Raw genomic sequence first — 26,022 nt, 5'->3', positions numbered from 1 at the left:
AACAGCTTTAAAAGCAGTCGTGCGCGATAAGATTATTACGGATGCAACTCATTTGCAACAACGTGACTTTCATTTAATTCGAGTATTTTGTATTTCTCACTAACATATAGCATAGCGTAAACAAATTTTTGCAAATCATTTTCTGTCTATTATCTATAGAGTTGGATAAACATATTTTTGCCGTACTCTTCTGCACCTCAGAACGATTAAAAATGGAGCAAAGTGAGAACCTTAACGGTAATGTCAAAATAATACAGTTTCGTACAACTTCTGCATGAAATCATAGTTGCAGCAATAAAAAATATGGTAATGTCGTTCTTGTTTTGTAGAATAAAGGCGAATTTGCGAATTAGTTCTTCAGTACGTTCGTAATGCCAAATATGCCTCAACGTATTATATTTACATCGATCATTACAAATTCTTCTTCTTCTGTACTGGCATAGAAACCGCTTACGCGGTATATAGCAGCACGGGGAATTCCTATCGTCAGGCATGCTTTCGTCCGACCATATTCTACAAAGAAGCTGATGCATGCTCCTTATCAGTTCTTCGCTGCCGTGTTTGAGCACAGAGCTTATTGGCAGATATAAAAATTGGTAGAGATTTTCTTCTCACCTCAGTGAACTCCTGCCGTTACTAGCATCCGAAAAATATGCCTAAATATTTTCCAATAAAAAATACGACATTTATATATGTAATTTTAGTTAAAAATCTCAAATATTTCTTTTATTCTTGTTTTCATACAATATAACAATGAAAAATAAAATTATCTTATGAATAAAATATTATGTTGATCAACCAAAAAGTTTATATTTAACAACAAACTTCATTAAAATCCAAATCCAAATACGAATTCGTGTGTAAGAGATTGAAGAACACCTCAAAGTCTTAGAAACCACAAATACACTGGCAGTCGCGGATTTAATAAAAGTCAGAAAAGAAAATTAAATTAACTATGCAATATTTTCAACAATTTGTAAGCAATAGTATCACATTTACCGTTAACATTTTGTACTTATTTTTCGTACACAGACTGTAAATTTGCAAAAGTGTATATAATACACAAATATAATCACCTCGTACAGGTATTAGGAAGATGCCATTAAGTCCATGATAAATAAACTTATTTTGGTCAAAAAACGTTTTTTATACCCGAGACAGACATGTAGTAACAATACCATAGTAAATATATCATGGTATTCTGTTTACTACGTTGTAAACAATAAATATGTAGTTGTGTGTTATTCAAAAAAAGTGCAATTATTTAAAATACTGTAAAGTTAATCTATTTTCATCGCAAAAAAGCGATTTAGTTAATTTTTCTCTGAAGTCCTCACATAAAATGAGGCATTTCCTGCTTTGTTTTCCATTTCATTAATTAATTTTTTAAGTCATTTTGACAGAATATTTCGAAGAGCTTTTGTGTAAAAGCTTTTAGCAAAGTTTTTTACCTTTTTTTAGCTGTGTTTATACAAATACCACAATGAAACATCGTAGTATTGTTACCAGCAAAATACTACATTGCTCATATGGTATTTTGCTGGTATTTGGTGACACACATGTGGTATTTGTTCTATATATGGTATTGTTACTACATGTCTGTCTCAGGTATTAAGAAAAATATAAAACTACTTTTCCAAAGACGCTTTTGGTAAACTTAAATGCTAACAACTTCAAACCACACAAACTAATATTATGCACTAAATGCGTTCCACTCTCAAAAAGATGCCGTTTCTGGGTATAATTGAAAAAGATTTGCTAACCTCTAGCGGCACATCGGTTTGTGCGCTCAGAGAGAAACGATACTTCTGCAGCAAAAAAGTGAGAGCGACGCGAATTTCCATATGACCGAAGCGAAAGCCAATACATTTGCGCGGCCCATCGCCAAAAGGTAACCACTCAACCTTGTTACGAGCCTTTACCAGCTCCGGTGTGAAGCGCTCTGGATCGAATCTTTCAGGATCCGGATAAATTTCGGGGTCATAATGTATGCCGACCACGGGTATTGTAACTAATGTGCCAGCCGGTATAACGTACTTTGGATTGCCGGGCACGACATAATCATGCAGAGCTTGACGCGCCAGATGCGGTAGTATCGGGTACTTACGTAAGGTTTCTGTGAAATGTGCACAATCACGTATTTATTAACAAACCCTATTAGCAAATACGTACCTGCTATCACCTGCTTCATATATGCCATCTCGTTCAGTGACTCGAAGCACAGTTCGTTGTCGTGTTGACATAACGTCTCATTGATTTCGCAACGTAGGCGGTCCTGCAGCTCGGGTTGCATAGCCAGCTCATATAGAGCAAAAGAGAGCGTCGATGATGACTTTTCGGAACCTGCAGCAAAGAAGAAAAACGCTTGCGCTGTCATCTCCTCCACAGTCAGACCCTTAAATTCATCATTTTTATCATACCTTAATTTTGCACCCTTATTCAGCTCCATCAGAAGCTCCATGAAGTCATTGCCATGCACATTGTACTTCTCACGATACTCCACATTCTCGCGCACCAAACGCATGAAAAACTTCTCTATGTCCGGATGTATTGTAGCCATATGCAGCTTTTGCGCCAATTGTGGGAACCCTTGAATGAGCCCGGACACTAAGAGACCATGACGACGATCGGTGAAGATGCGTCGCCCAATTGCACGACACTCAGCATTTGGATTCGTCAGACTATTGCATTCAATGCCCAAAGCACACTTGCCAATCACATCGGTTGTGTAGCGACCCATCAGCTCTTTGACTTCCACATTGGCGTTGCGCTCAATCAGCTGATCAAGCGTACTGATCAATTGCTGTGCGATATCGCGCACACACGGAAACATGCCACGCACTTTGCACTCGCTAAACGTTGATGAGAGTTTACCATGCAACACATGCCATTTTTTACCATCGACGAAGAACAGATGACCCGTTAAGGGATCGTCTTTCTCATTATGGAACAAACCACGATCACTGAAGTTTGAGAAGTCCTTAATCAGTATATTTCTCACAAGCTCTGTATCCAACACCATCACAGCAGGGCGTTGAAAGAAATAATATCCACAGAAAGGACCAGTGTGCTTGTAACGCTGGTACATTGAACGTAAGATATCCGAGAAGCCATACAGCTTGGTTAAACCACGGAAACTGCCATACAAATAACTGGGCTTGTCGTGTGGTATGCCACGTTCCTGCCAGTAGTTCATGCGACGCCAGAATAAATAGGTCATCGCCGACAGCAAAGCCACAACGCTGGCAAAAAGCACAAGCGTCAGAGTTATTGTGAAATTCAAAACGAACAAAGTGAATATAACCATCTTCCAAGTGAGTATGAAACTTAAATTAGCTGTGTACATTATAAGCTGAGCTTGAGCACTAACTGCGCATCGAGTCGCGCAGCATGCTTATATAGCGTCGAGAAGTAGGCGTGCTCTGAAGTAAATAAACACGAGCCCGCTCGTGGCTGGTGTGCGACAGCTGTCTAGCATTTTGATAAGGTTCTTAAATAGATAACGGCAGTCGCAGAAAGCAAGTGAGTTTGTGCGCAACCAACTGTCGACTGATGAGGGTTCGCAGTACGATGAACTATAAGAAATGAAAATATATACTATGTACCATGAAAGATTGGCTCATAGACGTTCGCGGAACTTGGTACCATCGATCGGTAACTTAAGGATTATCTTAGAGAGTTATAACTTGGCGAAAAAACATTTTCACTATTATTCAAAAGACCCCATGTATCGGCTAATATCGATCGCAGCCAACACATGTAGAAAATGTCGTACAAACTTAACTATTAGTTGGGCCCAGAACCTCAAAGCTTGTTGACATACAAGTATTTATAATTGATTCAATGTAAGTGAGCTTATTTGTACAATAACAACATTTCATCTGTGATATAGAACAAACTATTCAAAAATAACGACGCACTTACTGTTTTGTGATCTGACGGTAATCAGTGCTCTGTGATGAAATTGTTGCGAACTCAAAACTTGTTTAATACAGTAGCTTGATCGTAGGCGCGGCGGCGCCAGCGGCGGGTGATTTGAACGCGCTCCGCATTTAAACAAAGGTCTGAGATAGTCCGTTTGTTTTATAAATGGGTATGCATATATAAGTATATACAAATATAAGTAAACAAGCGATAATTCCTATATATAGCAGGCACGATCGCTTGGTATGTATGTATGTTCATATGTGTATGTGGATATGTAAATTTTACGAACGTTTTATTCGTTTTAAGTACAGTCGAACTTGCTTTTAAGAAAAATGTTAATTTTGAACTAGAATTTTTGGTTTAATTTTTGAGGGCTCAAATTAACTAAATTAACTACAGCTTCTTGGACGATGACCATATCCAATAAATCCGCTCTTGGAGATCCCAAAATTAATATTATGTGAATACTAAATGATAAGCACTTACGTACTTACCCGGACTTGTGGACTTAAACGTATGAATGAAGACTCTACAGCTTAGGAAGTATTTAATGTGGTTTCAGAGAAAGAGAAAATGTCACCGTTGCAGCGGAATGACGAGGTTAACTTCACCAGAGTTGTGTCTGAATTTGGTATCTCCGCAAAACTAACACGGCTATGTAAACTGACGTTTGGCAACACCGAAAGCTCTATTAGGACCGGGAAGGCCCACTCCGAGCCGTTCAATACGAAACGAGTTTTCACACAAGGCGACTATCTTTCGTGTGACATCTTCAATCTTCTGCGGGGAAAATAATTCGAGGTGCAGATCTAAACAGAGAAGGTACTAGCTTCTATAAGATTGTATAGCCACTGGCATACGCCAATGACATCGATATCATTGTCCTCAACAATCGCGCCATTAGTTCTGCTTTCTCCAGAATGAATAAGGAAGCGAAGCAAATAGGTCTTGTGGTGAACGAGGGCATGACGAAATACTCTTGCCGTCAAAAAAACAGTCGTCGCACTCGCGACGAGGCTCCCACGTTACTGTTGGCAGTCATAACTTCGAAGTCGTAGATAATTTCGTCTATCTTGGAACCAGCATTAACAAAAACAACGTCAGCCTGGAAATCCAAAGTAGAATATATCTTGCCAATAGGTGCTATTTCGTAGTGGACGTTACGAGTTTTCCAGAGAAAGGTTTTGCGGCAGATTTATGGTTTTTTGTGCTTTGGCCACGGCGAATATCGCATTCGATGGAACGATGAGCTCTATGAGATATAGGACGATATTGAACTATGCAGCGAATCAAAAGACAGCGGCTACGCTGGCTAGGTCATGTCGTCCGAATGGACGTAAACTCTCCAGCTCTGAAAGTATTCAACGCAGTACCCGCCGGGGAAAGCAGAATTAGAGGAAGACCTCCACTCGGTTGGAAAGACCAGGAAGAAATACCTGACTTCGCTTGTAATCTCTAATTGGCGCCACATTGCAAAAAGAAGAAACGACTGGCTTTAACTCGGCTATAACTGCGTAAGCGGTGTCTACGCCAGTAAAGAAGATGAAATAAAAACAGAAAAGTTTCTACACAACATCTACTCACCCTGTATGTGCAAACACAAATTAGACTTTCAAATTACGAACAAGCCAGATGGACCCACATCGTTCGAGCAGCGACGAAAAAGGCAGAGAACGCAATTTCATTGTTTATAACACACAAACAAAAACAAAAACTTTTACGCGAAAACATCAATTAGCATACAATTAGTATGGCATGTAGCAGTTAGCAAACACTGGCGTGTTCCCCGAGCGCCAAGTCAATAAACCGGCGATCATTTTTCTTTTACCTTGATTTTTCGAAAATTGGAAATCCATGTAATTAATTTATTTCAAACAACCTTTTATTGTATACTTTTAGATCAGCTGACTTTTTGACTAGTCGAAATGAGAATTTAATTGACAAAGTTGTAATTATTACCGTTACTTAACAAGCGTTAACGAAGAAGCGCTGGTACAACATTTGTACGAGTATAAATGTAAATATATGTATATAAAACGATGTGTGTATGCATGTATATATGTATAATGGCTTAAGTACACATGTGGACTTAAATATAAATAAGTATATATGTATATACGTACTTATGTCTAAGCATTACGTGCGTGTTTATATTTGCTCAACCTTCAGATGTATGCCGCCTTGTGGAAACAAGGGGAAAGTCTTCTGGAACTCCATCGGAATTTGCGTCTGTGCGCAAGGTGTGAACCTGTACCGACGCAGCAAATAGGTTAAGCCGACGCGCATTTGCATTTGGCCAAAGCGCATGCCAATACAATTGCGCGGACCGTCGCCGAAGGGCAGCCAATCGACGGAGTCGCGTAACTTCACCGCCTCCACTGAGAAGCGCTCTGGATCGAATTTGTCGGGTTCCGGATAAATCGCCGGGTCGTAGTGTATGCCAATGGTGGGTATGGTGACCATCATGCCCTTCTTGATCACATATTTGGGATGACCGGGCACCACGTAATCAGCAGCCGCTTGACGCATCAAATTCGGTGCAATCGGATATTTCCGCTGAGTCTCTTTTGTGCAGTAGAGATACAACGTAAATTTATACACAAAAACAAAGATACAAGCATTGCTTACTCACCAGAGAGCACCTGTTTCATATATTGCATGTCTTCCATGCACTCATAGGTGAACTCATCGTTATGCCTCTGTATAGTCTCCTCGATCTCTTTGCGCAGACGCTCTTGTAAATCGGTTTGTAATGCCAATTCGTACAGCGCGAATGCCAATGTTGTGGATGAGGTCTCAAAACCGGCAACGAAAAACACAAATGCCTGTGCTGTCATCTCGCTCACACTCAACGCGCGCAACTGATCATTTTCGCTCTTCAAGTGTTTACCCTTATTGAGTTCCATCAAAATACTCATAAAGTCATTGCCGTGCACACCGTTGCGCTCACGATATTCGATATTCTCGCGCACGATGCGCAAAAAGAAGTCTGTAATCTCCTGCGGCATTATAGCCATACGCAGACGACGCGCCATATTCGGAAAGCTATTAATGAAGGCGTTAATGAGCGGCCCGTGCCGACGCGATCCAATTAGCTTGCGCCCCATAACACGAAACTCCGCATTGGGGTCTTGCAGGCTGTTGCATTCGATGCCAAAAGCGCAGTTGCCAATTACATCGGTGGTGAAACATGCCATCATCTCCTTCCAGTCCCACACATGCTCGTCGCTGGCCAAGCGCTTCTCAACGGCGACCATCAGCTGATCGGCCACCTTCAATACGGTGGGAAACATGAATTTCATTTTGCCCGAAGTGAACGTCGGTGTCAGTTTATTACGCAAGCCGCGCCATTGTTTGCCATCCAAGCGGAAGAGATGACCGGTGAGCGGGTCATCCTTTTCGTTGTGGAAAATGCCACGATCGGCAAAATTACTGAAATCCTTGATGAGTATATTTTTGATGAGCGCTCGATCCAACACCAAAACCGCGGGGCGTTGAAACAAATAATAGCCGCAGAAAGGACCCGAACCGCGATGATGTGCGTATATTTCACGCAGAATTTCGGCGAAACTGCGCGTTTTCATCAAGCCCTTCAAGTTGCCGGCGAAAAAGTGTGGTGCATCGTGCGGTATGCCTCGGTAGCGCCAATAATTCATGCGCCGTTGCAGCAAATAGTAAATAAAAGAGAGCAACGCCAACAGCACGGCTATTAAAATTGCAAACGCAGACATTCTTTTAGTTCGCCGGCTAACGAGCAACTGATCAATAGCAAAGCGTTTTACGAGTGAAAACTTATTTAGTAAAAACAATAACTAAGAGAGCTAAGTGCAAGCGAACAGCACGACAGAATTGGAAATTCTGTGAATCGCAAACCATAAATTGCGAAATGATAACGTCGATGCGATGCGGTCTTTATACTCTTTACAACTGACAATGAAAAATCGGTTAAGTTATTTATAAACATAAATAGGCTGTCGGCATACAGAAAATTATATCGTACTGTAGATAAGGCCATTGTGCAATGACAAGTCCGAGTATTTGTAAAAGAATTCGCAATAACCCAGCAAACACATCACGCATTGCGAGTTTATTGAGTGTAGTTTTATGCTCTGAACTATATGACAGTTATATATTATCTCCAGCGGGAATGCGGAGTGCCGCTCTCTTCATAAACTCAAGTTCAATGGAAGTCTAGTATTTGAAACAGAGATTTGTAAGCTTGCACTGTTTCGTAGTCTCATTTAAACTCTGTTTTCTTGGAGTTACACATGAGTATGTAACATCGTTCTGACACTCTCATTATTTACCGTTATTAAGCCCTTGTTTCAATCAATATGATAGAAAAGGCCCCTATTAATTTTGCTGCCATATCCCTCAGTTAAAAGTGTTGTCTGCGTTCAGTTTGCCATAATATAATTATTTACATTGATATCACCCGCTTTAAGGTCTTCGTTTGATAAAACCTTTATAAATTTCTTCTTTTTATTTCTCTTATTCGCTAAATAAATACTCGTTTCCCACATTTGCCATGGCTCTCGTGGTATTTGTGCGGATATCAGCCAGTTTCGTTTCGAAATACAAGAAAAAAATATATATATACATACATATATCATTTATATATGTACACATACATATGCTATGTTTCCATGAAATGTTGTATGGATGCATATATCTATATATACGCGCGAGTGTACGAAGAATTTATGTATAAGTAAATATATGTAACTACATATGGATATATATGTGGCACAATTGATTATAAATTTCTTGGGAAACACGGCACTGTTTTGTTTTTGTGGTATTCGCTGTAAAAGTAAATCACAAAACGATATCTAAGATAACTACACTCAAAACGGTCAATTAGAATCAATCATAATTAACTACTAGCCACGCACTGTTAGATATACATATGTACATCTCTAGATTAAATTACTGCGTTGACTGCGAGGACTGCTATTTAAACAGGGTGAGGCGAAATACATATCTGTTTATATACAGAATACAAAATTATGTTAGGTAAATAGGCGGATATTCACGAATAATTTCAAGCTAAAGGCGCCTGTCCGTTATAATGTCCTAAGTACGGATCACAAAGTCGGGGAATATCCACAAAGCGCCTAAAATCAGCCCAAAATTTATTGAGCTGGTTAATATCTACCCCAGCCAATTTGCCGGCTTCCTAGAAGGAATGACAACCAAGTCATTTTAACCTTAGTCTGGCGACAAGTGGACATTGAAGGAGAAATTGCCTAAATTTTTCCACTTAATTTTCCTCCCTGTAATTTTGGCAAGTTACGCCCTCCTGCTCTTTCACATCCTTATGGAATTTTTCAAAAGCGGCCTTCTAACATGCTCATTGGCTTTAAAGTTTCCGACGATTCGGCTTTGGCCAAACAACCAAACAAATTTAATATGGAAGTAGCTTGATACCACAGCTAATGATGTCATGCACTACCTGACCAGCTTTGAGCTCACTGTCAGCGAGCTCATGACATGTATAGCAGAAAATCGCTTAATCATGGATCAAAATTTCCAACGAATTGTTAAAAATCAAGATAAGCTAAAGTGCAAATAACTCAAAATTTATCCTTTATTTTCCTAACGATGACAGATGCTTAATATTTTGTTATTGTAATTTATATAAGATAAGTAATGGGCATTTGCCTGCACTTCGTAACTGAAACTTTTATCACATTCAATATTCTTTAGTCAACTTCTTCTGTCCCACTTCAAAATTATCGGCAAATGAAAATGTGCAATACTCACACAAGGTACCTATAAGCTTGCTTAGAAGCGATTTGTATCAAAATGATAAGCACTGATTACAAATTCATTGCTAAGTGTTCTTCTGTATACATAGAAACGCAATCCCGACAGTGTTCGGAACGTTTCGGGATGTTAATATAACTTACGTGAGAAATTAAACACTGGTATGATATAATAGTTGTCTTCGATTCGCCATTTTTCTGCCCGCTTCTGCTTTCTTGCACAAAAAAATTACATCTAAAAGCAACAACAAAGTTATCGAATTGAGTTCGTGCAAGAGAGTATGCGGATATCCCATTAATACGGTTAACAGTCTTTTTGCACAGCAGTTAATTTATTATTAAGCCGGCATTTGCTCAATTAAAGCGCTAACTTAGATCGATTTCCCATACAAAATAGAAATCTTATTTTACTACATTAATAATCGAATTCAAATCGAGTTGAATCTGCAATACAACTCTTCAGGTTGTTGTCCGTGCTGTAAATTTTGTTGTGTGCCTAAATAAAATAGCAATCAGCTGAAGAATTTCAATCATTAGAAAAAGTACCAACTAAAGAACACAAGCAAGCTTAACAGCTGATCCATAATCGAGCCTATCGTTGATCGAGTAGCCGACTGTGCGAATGGCAAAAACAGATTTCTCAATTATAATCCTTAGTACATCCGGATTATAATAAAGAAATTAGGTTTTGGAGGCATCAATTGCCGGAGTGCGGAACTTTAATCTGCTAAACCTAACCTACTCCCAACTCCAGACTCTCCCACGGAACCATCTGATTAAGTATTACTTCTTGGGAGTGATAAGACATTTAAGTCTCTTCTACACAGTTTTAGCAGTGTGAAACGGTAAGTAAGTAGGTATGTTTCTAACTATAATTAACGCGTTGTGAGCCACACTAAGCTAAATGAAAAGCGTGAGCAAATGAAAGTGCTTTGCAAAGGCAGAAATTTGTTTATTGTTATTTGTGAGTGGGAACTCACGCGTCGAGAGAGTTACTCTACGTATTTCTATTCCTGCTAGTTCTCCTGAATGGTTCGAGTTAGGGCTGCAAATAAAATTTATATGATTGGAAAAGCAAAACAACGCTTTTATTAGTAAACTATGTAGACCCAAAGTACTGCTGAGACTGAAGTAACACAAATCTAATCTTTCGGGTTTTATCGCAAAGTTTGGCGCTGATTTACTTTCATTTTTATCGCTTCAAACTTTGATAAGATAGTGCTTATTATACGCTCCAGTGTTGATTTTATACCGCCACTTACCAAACACCACTCAGTTCTAGGCATTATCTGAGCAGTACCCCGTAAATAATATTTGTTTTACTAATAAATGTATAATATAAGCATATTACATGCTAGTTAATGCCGCTAATTACACACACAGACACACACAAATCGTCGAGTGTCAAACAAGTCGAAACAACTTTATATATCGGCGCTGACTGGCATGCAATATACCGGTCTATCTGCACCCACGACTGCTTAGTCACACGCTCTGAGCTGCGCCAAAGCGCGGGCAATAAATAAAATTATCGCCGAGCAGCTTGAATGATGCAAACAAACGTATACGAAATAGTTATACAAATAAATGGCATTTGTTAGAAAAATGTCAATAAAACAAAGCGCATTCGAAGCGTTCGGTGGCGCGAGAGTTATTGGCTGCTTTAGTGCACACAATGTTGCCAGTTTAACATTGGCGCGGATGCTGCGCGCTATGAGAATTTATTGCGTTGCGACAAACGAGTAGAATGCTAAGTTTCCAGCGCAAACAGACACTTACACGTGTACTCAAATGCATTAGAGGAAGTGCAAACGTCGTTCCGTTGTTGACCGGTAGTGCAGCGCCACTGTAACGCTTACGGTTTACTGCATTTTTGTTAAGCCCAAAAGCGGAAACTCACTTGGTATTGAGCAGTCTAAATATACCGTGAGTTAGCGCGTCGGTTGCGCTTTGTCTTCCCATGTTCGCCACTACAACAACCGCACTGTGTGACGTAACGAAATGTTTGAATAATTGCTGCCTCCTCTGCCGACGCGAACTCCCAGTAGAACCCCTTCTGACACCTGCTGCAACCCGAGCGCAGCGCGCCTAAAGAAAGCAATTAAAAAATCGCTCACCGATAGTGACGATAATAAAAATGTTATAAAGCGTATATGGCGAGCATGGGCGAACGGAAAAAGCTCCACAATTGACTCCGTCGGAAAAGCGTAGCGCGAGAGCAACTCAGAGTACGAGTAACTAAAGTACTGAGGTAATCGAAACGCTTAGTAAGCGGTTGAAAGGCGCGTTGAGCGGCAGCGTAAAATACTTACCGACAATCAAGTGTTTAGCACTTCAGTATTAAGCGAAAATAACAGGTGCCGGCGGTGTCGGGGTGAGGCGCATGTGTGTAACTAGATAGCAGAAAGTACATATATTTTAAGTAAATTAGCGCGTTATTCGCTCGTGCGTTTTGCTGTCCAGTGACTACGTGCCAATGTGGCCTTGAAAAGGGCAAACGAACAGCTGAAACTCCAACGTATTTACAAATAAAACAGCAAAACAGCAGAGAAAATGTGGTGGGTTTGGTTAATTGTTGGTGTTGTGCTAGCCGTGCTCGTCATTTTCGTCATTACGCCACTCATACTCATCTGCTACAAGCGCAACTACTGGCGCTGGCATCAGGTGCCCTTCGAAGCGCCCGCACCTGAATTTGAAATACTGCAGCGCTTGCTCGGTTTGCGGCCGACACTGGAATGGGAGGAGCTGGAGCACTATGATTCACTGTATCGCACTTTCAAGGGACGAAGTCCATTTTGCGGTTTCTATCGTCACCTGCAGCCGCGTGCACTCATACTCGACCGCGAATTGATTATGCAGATACTGATCAAGAACTTCTCGAATTTCAACGATCGCGGCATCTACCACAACAGCAAAGACGATCCGCTCTCTGCCGATTTGTATAGCCGACGCGGTAGCGAGTGGAAAGAGATGCGTTTGCGACTAGAGCCGATCTTCGGCAAAGATGAAATGCGCTACCTGTACGATGGCTTGCGCGATTCGTCCGCCGAGTGGCTGAATGGTTTTGATCAGCTGGTGCGAGATGAGCGCGCACACAGCGGTTACATTGAAATACGTACACAAATGCGCCGCTATGTGTTAGCCAGTTTGGCAGCGTGTGTATTCGATTTGAACGCGCAACGCCAGCAGAAATATCCGCTCGATGTTTTCGATGATATGACTCAGCTGGAAAGTACGACATCACGTCATAGTGAGTTTGCGAATGCTGTTTTACGCCGCTACCCGCGGTTAAGTAAGAAACTCAAGCTGCGCACTACCTGTAAGGTAGTAGAAGACTATTTCATAGGGCTCATCGACGAAGTAGTCACGGAGCGCGAAAAGAGTGGCATCGAAAAGAAGGACTATCTCCAACTGCTGATCAACTTAATGCAGCAGGAATTGAGTACGCACGAAGTGCAAGATCAAACAATGAAAGAGCTTAGGGAACACTTAATGGACGAGTTGGCAGCGCATGCTATTACGTTTCTTAAAGCCGGCTTACGTCCTACCACACACACTATTACATATGTCTTATACGAGTTGGCTTTAAATGAACCCATACAGCAGCAGTTGCGTGACGAGGTGGAAGAAGCTTTGCAACGCCACAACAAGGAGCTCTCGTACGACTGCATACGTGAGCTCAAGTTTCTGGGTCAAGTCATATCAGGTGAGTTGCCTACTGTATACATCAACAGGGAATAAAATTCATTTATTCTCTCATTTTCAGAGACCATACGCATGCACCCTATTGTACCCTATCTAATTCGACGCACACTCACCGACTTCCCCGTACCGAACAACAACAAATATACGCTACCCAAAAATATGTTCATCATAGTACCGACACATGCCATACACAACGATGCCGAATACTATCCCGAGCCGTTCATATTCAAACCGGAACGCTTCGGTCGCGGTGACAACAAGCGACGCGACATCTGTATGTGGTTGGGCTTTGGCGAGGGTCCGCGCAGCTGCATTGGTCTACACTTCGCGCAGCTTATGATGCGCCTACTGATAGCTCAATTGATCACGCGTTACCACTTCAGTGTGGATCGCACGCGTTTGATGGTCAAACCACAGAATGTGATTAGACTGCGTGTGGATCCGCTCAATGAAGAGCCAGAGGGCAGGGAGGCTGAAGTGGTCATTTAGCCGTATGCCATGTCATTATAAGGTTATTTTACGTTTTTACAGGGTCCCTTAGTAGCAGAAAATGAGCATTATTGTAAATATTTATTTATGCCTACGCCGATTTAAGCCTTGAAATAACACACCTTGAGTTTTCAGGAGGGATGCAGTGTTATATAGTTGTTAATTTCGATTTTTTTATTTGAAATGCTTTAATTAGGAGGTTAAACAACTGTTTGTATGGAACAACAGTATCCGAGAGTCTAGTTAGAGGCGGTGAGCATTCCACTGCCGAGCAGTATTGACTTAGATTTAAGTGTAGAGACATTTTGTATCAGTTACAACAACAATGTTAATAAGAAATGTAAATAAATGACATACTATTATTACAGTTGTCTGACTATTTATTCTCGGCAGCATCGTCAAGTCATTCTCTTTACGTTTAGAGAAAATAATCTTTGCTACATCAACTGATTTTTTTTTGGCAAGACCACTGTAATGTCTTTCCAGCTGACCTATAGCATAGAGCTATACAGGTCTTGTACTCGCTAACACTGAACCTAAAACCAGTCAATGAGTGCATGACTTCACTAGCAGTAGCATCAAGCTACTTCCATATTAAAATTGTCTGTATACCTGGCCATAGCGGAATCGTCGGAAACTGTAAAACGATGAGCTCGCTAAAAAGACACTCATACACAATTCCCATTAGGTTGCGAACTAGCAGGTGTCCTCCTGTAGTCGTACACTCGGGCTCTGGATCTGTGGGCCTCGCATGAGCTCAGCAAGAATCAGTCAGGAACAAACAATAGGGGAGTTGCGAAGGCCTTCTAGCTTAGGGTGAAACGCAATGGGGCCATGGAACTAAAACCTATTACAAAGATTCACATGCCCGCAATGATACGTGTACTAACTGGACATCCAATTGGCTCTCACGCGCGAGGCTAAGTTTTCGGAGGACGCAGCTGGTCAAAGTTGCCGGAAAGATGATGGAAAGAAGAAAATGTTTAGTTTCTACTTTGATGTCCAACTTTCGCCAGACTAAAGTTAAAGCATCTTGACTACCGTACTTACACCGAGCCTTACCAAATTCCTGGAGTAGATATCAAGCAGCTCAACAAAGTTGAGGCTGGCTCCAGGCGCTTTGTAGATATGTGACGGTCTTTTTGAACCACTAATAGAGTTTGGTCTTTGGTCGTCGAGAGAGGACTTACTTCTTAATTGCCTACTTAGGCCCAAGTAGCACCTGTTGACAAGAGTTATTCCGCATTGTGGTTCCAAGATAGACGAAATTATCTACGACTTCGAAGTTATGACTGTCAACAGGAACGTGGGAGCCAAGTCACAAGTGCGACGACTGTTTGTTTGGTGACAGGAGATATTTCGTTTTGCCCTCGTTCTGGGTCTGGGCTGGTAGTCCCATTTGCTTCGCTTCCTTATCCACTCTGGAGAAAGCAGAACCAACGGCGTGGGTGTTTAAGCCAATGAAATCAATATCATCGGCATACGCCGCAGGTTGTACGCTCTTATAGAAGATTGTACCTGCTCGACTGCATTTGTTTATATACAACAGCTATATATCATCGTCAGCGCCAAAATACGTAAACAAAAACAAAAACAAATTATAAACACATAGCCTAGCCCTACATATAAGTACATACATATATATCATCTGTTATGCAATGTAGCTTAGCAATTTTTTTTAGTTAAGTTGGCAATTGTGGGAACAAACCCAATCTGCTCTCCACGCAGCATTTCACAAACTACATGCGAATGTAATTTTTAAGTCTCACATTTCCCTTTTAAAGCCCGAACATTGCAAGTAAATTACGAGCATATTGCTAATAGCACACGTTTCAATTAAGTGATGATGGCGAGGTTCACAGCTGGTCAAGGTGACTTTACTCATTTGCAAGTGTAAACTCCAAACAAGCGCGCACGGCACGCCGTATTTAAAGCAGTGAGCTGCAGCACAACAAAACAACAAAAATTGCTGGTAGTTAATGGCGTAAGAATTGCAATTCATGGCGCACGCGTAAATATGTACAACAACAATGCAAGCCACGAAAACCGCAAAACAACAACTTTCTTTCGCTCAGCTGATGGATTACAGCTGACAGCTGGACAACATAAGTGCTCGAGCTACAACTTAAGCAGCACCGCAAACGCGAACGAGCGGGTCAGATCGGCGAGCGTTCGCTTGGTGTGCTGTGTTTGCTCGAAAGAAAGCCAAAACGCTCCGTTGCCGGCAATAACAGCCAGCAATTAGTCTGTTGATGCGTTCGAGCAAAAAGTCAAATAGGCAGCGACAGCCTGCAGCAGCAACAGCAACAGCAAGCCTACAAACTGCTCTAAGGCTCTGCTATCTTAGTTTCACTTTTTATTGACTTTATTTTATTGTCGGCTATAAAATATAAGTTTATATCAGCATAACTGTATAAATACCGAATTAAATGCTTTATTACCAAATTTATTTGCTGGACTTTTACATATGTACTCGGATGTGCAGTACACTCAGCGCCAACGTACATATGTCGAACATTGTTTTATGACATCCTCTACATTGTGCTACAACAAGCACTACACTGGTGATACACCGCTTTACAATAACAATACGGGCGCGTGTAATAAAGTTGATTGGCAAATTGCACCTTTTAGTAACTTCATTGAAGCATTGCAGCTGCTGAGGAGCGTTGCTTTCATTCCCATTCGACCAACTAATTCTACCCATGCAGCCTTGGTAAGCGATATTTGCGGCCGCAGCGAAGCGTAACGTAACAAGCCAAGCAACTCTGCCAATGAACGCAGTGAAACGTTTCCCGCAGCAAGCAACGCAGAGTACAGTGGAACGAATCAGAAAAATATAGGAAATATTGCAATGGTCAACAAATATTGTATATGCACATTAAGGCAGCTCGAGGATGCGGGAAATACTTGTATTCTACGGATCCTCTAAACAACTTTGCATGAGGGACTATGGGTTTAAAACTGGTTTCGATCCAGCGATTTTAAAGTGATCTTACTTGGTCTGATATTCGTACTTTGTGTTTTCCATACTCTGCTAAAAGTGGATCACCAGATTCTCATAACTCGACGAAGCGTTTTTAACTTACTTTAAATTTATTAAGGCGGTTATACAGGAAAGTAATAGAACTGATTTTCTTCCACCGCGACCGTACTTCGGAGCGTGCGTGGACCGACTGGATTCGGAGGCGAGCGGCTGGTAAGCTGTCTTCGAGCACCTGGAGAGTCAGAATAAACATTTTCGCGCGACTTGTGAGTGGTGCAAGCCGAAAATGCAGCGTTCGTTAGAGCAGAGTTACGCGATGAAGTTCTGTATGAAGCTCGGTAAATCTGCAACAGAGACGTGTGTCTATCAAGACATTTCCATCTCGGTCTGGCAAAAGCCGGGTATCTCCTTATTCCATACTGCTTTGAAAAAGATCGTACGACAGAATATTTAGCTACACCGTGTTTTAACCTATTGGACAGTGCCCAAACAGAACACCTACCATTGTGGCGAGATTGACTTTATTAAGGGCATTAGTTCAGTGAACCTCTTACGGTTAATCCAGGACATACTACTTTCCCAATCCCACAAATTCTTCGTTGCTCAGCATATAGCAAGCCCACAGGAGGTCCAAAGATCCAGTGCCAGAATGCAAGCAGACAACGGAAAACCGACTGGCATTCAATTGGATGAAATTGAAGAAAATGTGCGCTCCCAGCCACCTCATCACCTTTCAGTTTTCGGCGATACTGCTGTGTACGAAAGTATCAACCAAACTTAATTCTGTGACTACTGCAATAACTTGTTCCGTGTTGAGACACTGTGAGACAACATTAAACAAGATCTAAAGCGCCGGCAAAGAAATACGTTTTTGCAACAGATGCATTATGATGGTATTTAGTCTTACTTTGATTCTCAAAGTGTTCGTAACCGTTAGTCGTCAACTAATTGACCTACTTAAGTCGAAAATAAACTGAACTTGTTTATTAAAAAAAAAGCTAATTAAATTTGAAATCTGAGGAAACAATTATATTGTGGTAACGTTTTTGCGGTGAAAGCCTTTGACAGGACATGAATACGGGTTAGTTCCAAATGGACATGTCATAGAGTCTTTGATCGGTCACCTTTTGATGTACGAAAAAACTAAGATAATATCTTGTGAACATAATGTCAAGCGGCTCAAAGAATTTGCGAACATTGTAGCCAAAAGTATGAGTGACTCCTAAATTGTGGTAATTCCAACATTTATATATTTTTCATCAAAAAGACGCATAAGAGGTGCAAGTGAAACTGTGAGATATACATTATATCCAACGCCATCACTGATTCCGATATTCAATTCACGCGATATGCGCACTTTTGATTCTGCTTGAGGCTCGTCACGCATTGACCTGCGTACGCACTGAGCACACGCACTCACACACGGCACTTCGTCCACGACTTACAGATTAACGGCGTAAAGGGCGGGACTCGGTGAAAGTTCAGTGATGGCCGTTGTGCGTAGATGCGGGTGACAGATTGCGTCGAATGCCCTTTGTTGTCCGCAAGCAATTAAATTGTGAGCTGACAAATAAACAATGAAAGCGCGAGGCGAAAATCGAATAAATGAACAATATAAATAAATTATAAGACAAATTTTGTTAAAAGGCATTCGAGTGACTCGATAGGCGTTCAGCGAGACCTCTGTCTTGCCGAGTTTGGCATGCAAATTTTGTTACGAGTTGCTGATTTAACGCCAATATGCAAATTGAGCAGATCAACAGCGCAGCAGCAGAGTGCTAAAATTCAACGCGAAAAAATTTTAAACTGTTAGTGTTGTTGTGTGAATATATACATATAGAAAGTTATATAATGAAATCACGATGACTTGCAGTAAATTTTGAGTCTCTATTTTATCGAACACTGCCAGCATATGTTGGATTAGTGGCTTAAGAAGTTGCAAAGAAATAAATAATATGTTGCTTTTGTTGTTGTTGTAGCGGCAGAGAATATTCCTGAAGTGATTTCGAGGCATGCTACCGAGTTGACAGTCCTTGGTTGGATAAAAATCCGCATCCGTTCCATTTACTTAGGCCTGACTGTCGTGGGAACGGAATAAATAAGTTGGCCTTTTAGGCTTCGTGAACTTTTTATTTCCCCAAAACTTTATAGATTTTAGAGCTCTTTGAGAATTCAGTTGAAATGTCAACAAATGTATAGTTTTGTTCATATGCAGACCATTTATTGACCGAGTGAAACTCATACCCACAGCGCGTGATAGTCACATATGCCGCTTAAATTGTGCTGGCGCTTTATTTTTTCTACTTTTATTCGGGTCACCTAGGTAAAGCAGTTCATAAGTTATTCATAATTGTCAATTTTACCCTCAACGTACCTGCTTGTCGCTATCTTCATAATCTTTTTAATAATTTCAAAGATCTCTTCATAACATTATTTTTACAAATTCTGTTTTGCGCTTTTTGCGTACGCAGCTGCGCCGTCGACAACGCCGCGGTCGACGCGCAGCGCTGGCGTTTCCGTTGGCACGGCGTCTGTCATTTTCTAGAGCTGTTAATTGAATTCCAAAACACCCCGAAGTTGTTTGCGCGTGGGCCCAGCTCCAGCGGACCCGTTTTTCCAGCAAACTGCACGAACGCAGTGCGCAAAGCGCGCGCAAGTGCGGCGAGCAAGAGGCGCGAGGCGTGCAGATCTGCAGCTATTTAGATTAGTTTTCGTGCGCAGCGTAATTTAACTTGCAAATGTACACATTCCAAGCCGCTAAATAGACTTATACAATGCCACAAAAACAAACACTGTGAACAATATATTTTAATGTATAAGAAAGGTAAGACAATAAAAAGCCAAATACATCTGTGCGGATGGTATAATATGCTTCAGATGCGATAACGTTGCGTTGGCCAACAACAACAACAACAACAATGTAATAATTAGCGACCACGCCAACTGCGCTTTCACTTTCAGGGGACGCTCGTCGAACGCCAATACCCGGCCGCGTCGCAATAGCCGCAATATTTTAGCGACCCTCCGCCGTCGCCGCGTTTGTGTCTTGTAGCCAGAAGAGTGCGCGTGCATTTCGTGCAGCTTCTATATTTTTTTCGGTGTTTTCGTTGGTATTTTTTCTGCACTTCTTCTCAGATCAGCGACAACGTGTGTGCTGCGTTAATTGCCGCCATCGTCACTTCGTATATTCTGCTTCTTCTGCTAACACTCGAGTAACAACAAAGCCGCACCGGCATCTGCGGTTTTCCGCAGCACCAAATCAAGTCAACTGCCCGCTGCCAGCCGCGCTGAACATGACAAAAACGCTTAAGCAACAACGCGTCAGTCAACCTGCAAGCTAACCAGGTTGGTCAAACGGCCGCAGTAAGTGCGAAGTCAGTCAGTCGAGCAGTTCACAGTGAAGCGGTCCAATACCGCTGCCTCCACTAACAAATACCAACCATACAAAGTAGTCGCTATTTGGCGAAGCTGCACCTCGAGATGGATCCACTCACAGTTTTGCTGCTCTCGTTCATCACCCTGGCGCTTATTTGCATACATTTGCACCGCAAACAACAGTACTGGGAAGCGCAAGGCATACCGCTGCTTAAACCGTTCTTGTTCTTCTTCTACGGGCGTGGTCGCATTGGCACCGATTGTCATGCTATCGACATACCCAACGAAGTCTATCAACGCTTTCGCGAATCGGGTGCACCCTTAGCGGGCATGTTCATGCTGAGCGATCCGCTTATCATACTACTCGATTTGGAGCTCATCAAACATGTGTTGATTAAAGACTTTGCCAACTTCAGTTATCGCGGACTCTACCACAATCTACGCGATGATCCGCTGATGGGTAATCTAGCTGCAATCGACGGTCCTTACTGGAAGCGACTTCGCGCCAAATTGACACCATCCTTTACCACGGGCAAAATGAAATTTATGTATCCCACACTCATAAAAGTGGCCGAACAGTTGCCTGGAGTTGTGGATCGGCGTCTCTCCGATGCAGGCATAATCGACGTAAAAGACCTGTCAGCCTGCTATACCACCGATGTGATAGCGAGCTCTACACTTGGCATTGAGTGTGATAGTCTGCACAATCCACTTGAGGACTTCCGTCTGATCACCGTCAAGTTTTTCGAGGAGTACAGTGTAACACGTGATTTGATTAGCCAACGCCTACCGCAGCTCGCCAAAATGTTGCACTGGACCAACACACCAAAAGTGGTGACAGACTTCTACATCAAAGTTGTGCGCGACAATATAGCCTACCGTGCGGAGCACGGCATTGTACGGCAAGACTTCTTGCAAATTATGATCGATCTCATTAAAACCGAAGCACTCACAATGGAAGAGATTGCTGCGCAGGTGTTTGTCTTCATCATTGCGGGCTATGAAACCACTTCGACGACCATGACAAATTGTCTGTGGGAACTGGCGGTGAATGAGGACATACAAGAGCAAGTGCGCGAGGAAGTTGTTCAAGTGATGCAGGAGCACGATGATGTGCTCACTTACGAGTGTCTCAAGCAGATGACCTACTTGGATCAGGTGCTCAAAGGTAAGTGAAAAGCGCTAGAGTGGAATGATATACGGCAAGACGGGGAGTATGCAGAAATGCAAAATTATGTATGTGAGCATGTAGAAAGAGGTCTCTCATAATGCATAAAATTTAAAAATATGGCAATTAAAGCCATAAAAAGGCCAGCCGAAAGACATTAGTATTTTTTATGACTTAGATTTTAAATCGCTTTTATAGCACATTGCACACATTGCATCACTTCCGAGAATAATATGAAGTCGCGTCTTGCAAAACCTGTAACAACAAGCAATGTTTATTGTTATGAATCGCAAATTAGAGCCTGTTTACGATTTGACTCGTACGCGCACGAACAAAGGCAATTAGAAGCTTAGCTTTCGCTTTTGCTGAGACCTTGAGCGTAATTTAGCTAAGTGCTCAGTCAGGCAAAGAATTTTGCCACAGGCAAATAAATTAGTTAACACTACTCGTCAAATTAATTATTTACTTTTCAAATGGAGGGCACATAACAAAACCGGGAAAGTCAAATTTGCCTTTGCAATTAAAGTAGAATCTAAGTTACGATGTTACTGGCTCAAGGTTGTTGGGAATATTTTTTCCTTTGGCTGAAAAATAGAGTTCCCCTTCTTCCCAGATTGAGCTTAACTGGGCGCTGGCTTATCTTCTTTCTACCCCCACTCTCCTCTTTTATAGCAATTAGGTGACAGAGAGTTGATATATCTCTTATCCAGTCGCATATATTTCTCCAAAGTAAGAGGTTTGCAATACTCCTCTACAAAACGTTATTGGCTTAAGGAGCGTTTAACTAAAAAATCACTCTGAGATAACTTTTCATACAGCAAAATAATCATACCTTTCCACTTTCGCCACAGAAACCTTGCGTAAACATCCCATTGCGCCTGCGTTGAAGCGTGTTGCTTACGAAGACTACAAGGTGCCTGGCACCAACTTTGTCATCAAAGCCAACACCACGGTGCTCATACCGTCCGAAGCAATACAACACGATCCACGCTACTACCCAGGTCCAGAGAAATTCGATCCCTTGCGTTTCACACCCGAAGCCATGGAGGAGCGACACCCGATGACATTCCTACCATTCGGCGATGGTCCACGCAACTGTATTGGCTTGCGCTTCGGCCGCATGCAAGTGCTCATTGGTTTGGCAGTGATGTTACGTAAATATCGTTTTAGTGTGGCACCAACCACACCCATACCGCTGGTGTACGACCAAACCATTTTATTACGTGCGCCGAAAGGTAAAGTGGAACTCAAGTGTGAGCGTTTGGTGGAGGAGAAATTTGCAGATCATATACCGAAGGCTGCTAACGAAGAGGTAGAAAACTTTGCCGCAAGCATAAGAGAGCGGCGCGAGTATGAATGCACAGATGGCGAGAGAAATAAATAATGCACGAAGTGTGCGGAGATGCGATTTTGGTTCGAAGAAGTGTGAAATTTTGTCACAGTTAGTTTGAGTGCTTTGAGCCTACTTTTTGAAGAGGTTGTAATGATTCTTAGTGCCGTTTTCTCAAAGTCTGTTTAGTAGGCATTAAAAAGGTACTTTTTCGAAAGCAGTAGTCTTGGTTAAGTAACCAGAACTTAACTGACAGTTGGCTGCTAAACAGACATTGAGTACGCGGCTCCTAGTTTAGCTTATAATTATTTTAGACTTGATATGAGTAGGTTGTGAAAAATTTAAGCGAGATACGAGGCGCTCAGAAAATTCATTAGTTAAAATATATTTCCTAACACATTATGTACCTAAATATAGACGTATAGTTACGGGCCCTATGCGTTCGCTTAGTTGCTTAGTTAGTACCCAGCTTTAATGCGACCGAAAAGTATAGCTAAGAGAATGGTGCTCCAGTACCGCTCGCCAAATAAAAGCGTAAAAGCTTTTGCAATACAATATACCTATAGTTTGTGTAATATAATATATATTTACACTTTAATACATAATATTTGTATATTTACACTTTAATGCCTGTCGTCACCTAAAATGCAAAATAACGTAAACTGACTTTTCATAACTTCACAGTCGAATGAAAAACGTTATAATGGAAACCACTCAAATTGCAAATTGAAAAGAAATTTGAATTTGGTTGTATATTGGTTATCATACCTGTATAAAATGGTTATATATCGGTTATAATACGTATATAAAATGGTTATATACCGGTTATTATATCTAATTTTAATTTTTTTATGATACGTTGTTTTGCATTTTAGGTGATTTTATATTTTTACCGTTATTTGTATACTTACGCGTGTTTAAAAGAAATGTTATTTTATATTTGTATTTTTTTCAAATAAATTGTTTTGATTTTTTATTTTAAAAACATCGTTTTTCAGACACAAATTAACATTTGCGTATGTTTATTTATATATTTTTTATTTTAAAAACTGCAAGTAAGTATATAGTATATTAAATTACTTAATTTCTTATGTGCTATATATATATGTATGTATATATAAATATGTTTATATAATTGTGTATATTCAAATGCGTGCTCAATTTTTAAGAAAAGTTGTTGCTACTTTTAGTTTTGTGTTTTTTTAGATTTGAACCCTACTTTTGTTGTTGAGAATTGACTTTTGTGCCGTTATAAATAGCGATTGTTATGTGCTCTGTTAAAAAGTGTTTTGTATTTCGAGTTTTCTTTATAATCAAATTGTGGTTAAAATGTTTCTATTATGTAAGTTTAAGCCTTTTCCGACCAACTTCCGGCGGACATTACCTTTAAGATTATTTTGAGTAATTTTCTAACGAATATAATTATGTTGAGCAGAATATTTTATACTTATTGAAGTTTTGAGAAACTAACACGGCTCACTTAGAAGTTAAGAAATCAGTTATAGAAACTAAATTTATCATTTGAAACTTATTTAATAGCGTATATTAAAGGGTGTTCCCGAATTAGTGCAAGTTTTAAATTTGTCGCCATATACCGTATATGTACAAGTATATCGTAACCTAAAATGCAAAATAACTTAACATCAGTTTTCATGAATTATCAGACGAAGGGAAAACGATATAATAGAAACCACTCAAACAAAATTTGAGTTTTTGGTTATTAAATGGATATGTATTGGTTATAAAATGGTTACGTATTGCTAATATATTGGTTATCTATTGGTTATATCGGACAGTGGAAGCTGAAAATTTTCTGCTAAAAATATGTAATATGATTCAGTGAATCGCAAGCAATAAAAAACTCATTTTCGATTTTTTTGATAATACGTTGTTTTGCATTTTGTGCGGTGATATGTAGGAAAGGGTTGAAAAATCCAAAAACACAAAACAAAAAAACGAGTGCTGACAGTTTAAGCTTAATACTAATGGAGCGTTACACGTTAGAACAACATGTCTTCAGTATTGAACCATATTTCAAAAATGATGAAAGTTCGAAAATATCATAAAAAATATGTTCGGAACAGTGTTTCAACTTCGCAAACTGTGCGGCGATTTTGAAATGTCGACAAATTTAAATCTTGCCTTAGTTTTGGCACACACTGTGTAAACGTAAATAAATAAAGAGCTGCATTATTATATAAAACTTTTTATTAATTTATTATTTTTAGATTCGTGCTTCCTTTTGTTAATGTAAAGAAAAAAATTGTATAAATTATTTTGTGAATTTGTGTTTTCTATTATTTTTCACCTTTTGCGCCAATATTAAAATTTTTTCTTAATTTTTTATTTCCAATATTAGCATAGCAAGAATTTCATTTTCGCAGATTCGTTTCTTGAGTTGAAAAATTTTCTTCTTTTGCAAATTTCTCTATAAAAACTTGAGTGGAATGTTAGTGAGTGCTCGTCAAAAATTGGCATTAACGTTTGATATGCTGCTGTCTTTTCAAAAACTTTTGTAAAATCTCTAGTAAAACCCGCACAATTCTTCGTAAGTGTTAGACTAAACTTAAAGTACTACTAAGTAATTTCATTTGGCGCCAGCACGCTGTCGTGACCGGCTAAGTAATATATGTTGAATGCCACTCTAATAGCAAAACTACTAATTTTAAGAAAAAACTGTCTAATTTGTTCGTTAATTTTTTTTGGCTGGCATCGTTTGCAATGTTCTTCAAATAATTTAGTTAAAAATTTACTTTTTCGATTTGATTAAATCCCTTTGCTCAAAAAACACCTCCTCCAGGATAGATGTTACAGCTGCCTGCTTAACCCGGATTAAGTGGGCTTCGAGCCGCGCGGCAGCTCCAGCGAAACGCGCGTGGCGTCGCCGCGATTGGGCTGCTTGCTGCGCAGCATTTGCTCGTGCACGTACAGCAACAAGCCCAGGTCACGATGTCCAGCCTGCCAGGCAATTTTGAAAGCCGTAGCGCCGTCCTGCCGTGGAACAAGTAGATAAAGTATTATTATAAAAAGAGAGACAACAACAAGTCAAGGTACACGCACCACATCCACTAAAAGCGAATCGCAATCAGGCTGTGACAGCAAATGCTTAACCAGGTCCGTGCGTCCATTGTCGGCGGCACACATCAGCGCTGTGCTGCCGTCCTCGTCTTGAATGTTGATGTCTGCGCCGGCGGCCAACAGCAGCTCCGCCATCTCTTTATTACCATGCGAAACAGCCAGTATCAATGCGGTCTGGCAGTGCTGTGGATGTGGA

The 26,022-nt window shown here is 40.7% G+C and overlaps 3 protein-coding genes across 3 annotated transcripts in view; 1 reads left to right on the top strand and 2 right to left on the bottom strand.

Annotated features, from left to right (window-relative positions):
• Window positions 1–1,629: 1,629 nt before the first annotated feature.
• Window positions 1,630–8,524, bottom strand: LOC120770807. Its single transcript, XM_040098386.1, is given in 5 exon segments — window positions 1,630–2,116; window positions 2,173–3,393; window positions 3,544–3,575; window positions 6,068–6,491; window positions 6,560–8,524. Coding segments are annotated over 5 exon segments (3,192 nt in total). The 5' UTR covers window positions 7,659–8,524; the 3' UTR covers window positions 1,630–1,700.
• Window positions 8,525–11,619: 3,095 nt separating this feature from the next.
• Window positions 11,620–23,339, top strand: LOC120770806. Its single transcript, XM_040098384.1, has 5 exons — window positions 11,620–13,401; window positions 13,462–13,888; window positions 19,347–19,531; window positions 20,306–21,418; window positions 22,270–23,339. Exons 1-5 carry the CDS (start codon window positions 12,249–12,251, stop codon window positions 22,800–22,802), a joined length of 3,411 nt encoding a protein of 1,136 aa, XP_039954318.1. The 5' UTR covers window positions 11,620–12,248; the 3' UTR covers window positions 22,803–23,339.
• A 1,748-nt stretch (window positions 23,340–25,087) lies between these two features.
• Window positions 25,088–26,022, bottom strand: part of LOC120770852 — a 29,780-nt gene continuing 28,845 nt past the window's right edge. Inside the window, exons 10-11 of the mRNA XM_040098456.1 lie at window positions 25,809–26,009; window positions 25,088–25,739 (exon numbers count right to left, since the gene is read on the bottom strand). Of these exons, the coding sequence (XP_039954390.1) occupies window positions 25,581–25,739; window positions 25,809–26,009 (360 nt within the window). The 3' untranslated portion in view covers window positions 25,088–25,580. The remainder of the gene's footprint in view (window positions 25,740–25,808; window positions 26,010–26,022) is intronic.

The sequence above is a fragment of the Bactrocera tryoni genome, chromosome 3 (genome assembly GCF_016617805.1).
Source record: "Bactrocera tryoni isolate S06 chromosome 3, CSIRO_BtryS06_freeze2, whole genome shotgun sequence".
In the NCBI taxonomy this organism is placed as follows: Eukaryota; Metazoa; Arthropoda; class Insecta; order Diptera; family Tephritidae; genus Bactrocera; species Bactrocera tryoni.
The sequence above is the reverse complement of the archived record's forward strand: the minus strand, read 5'-3'. Positions and strand labels throughout refer to the sequence as shown.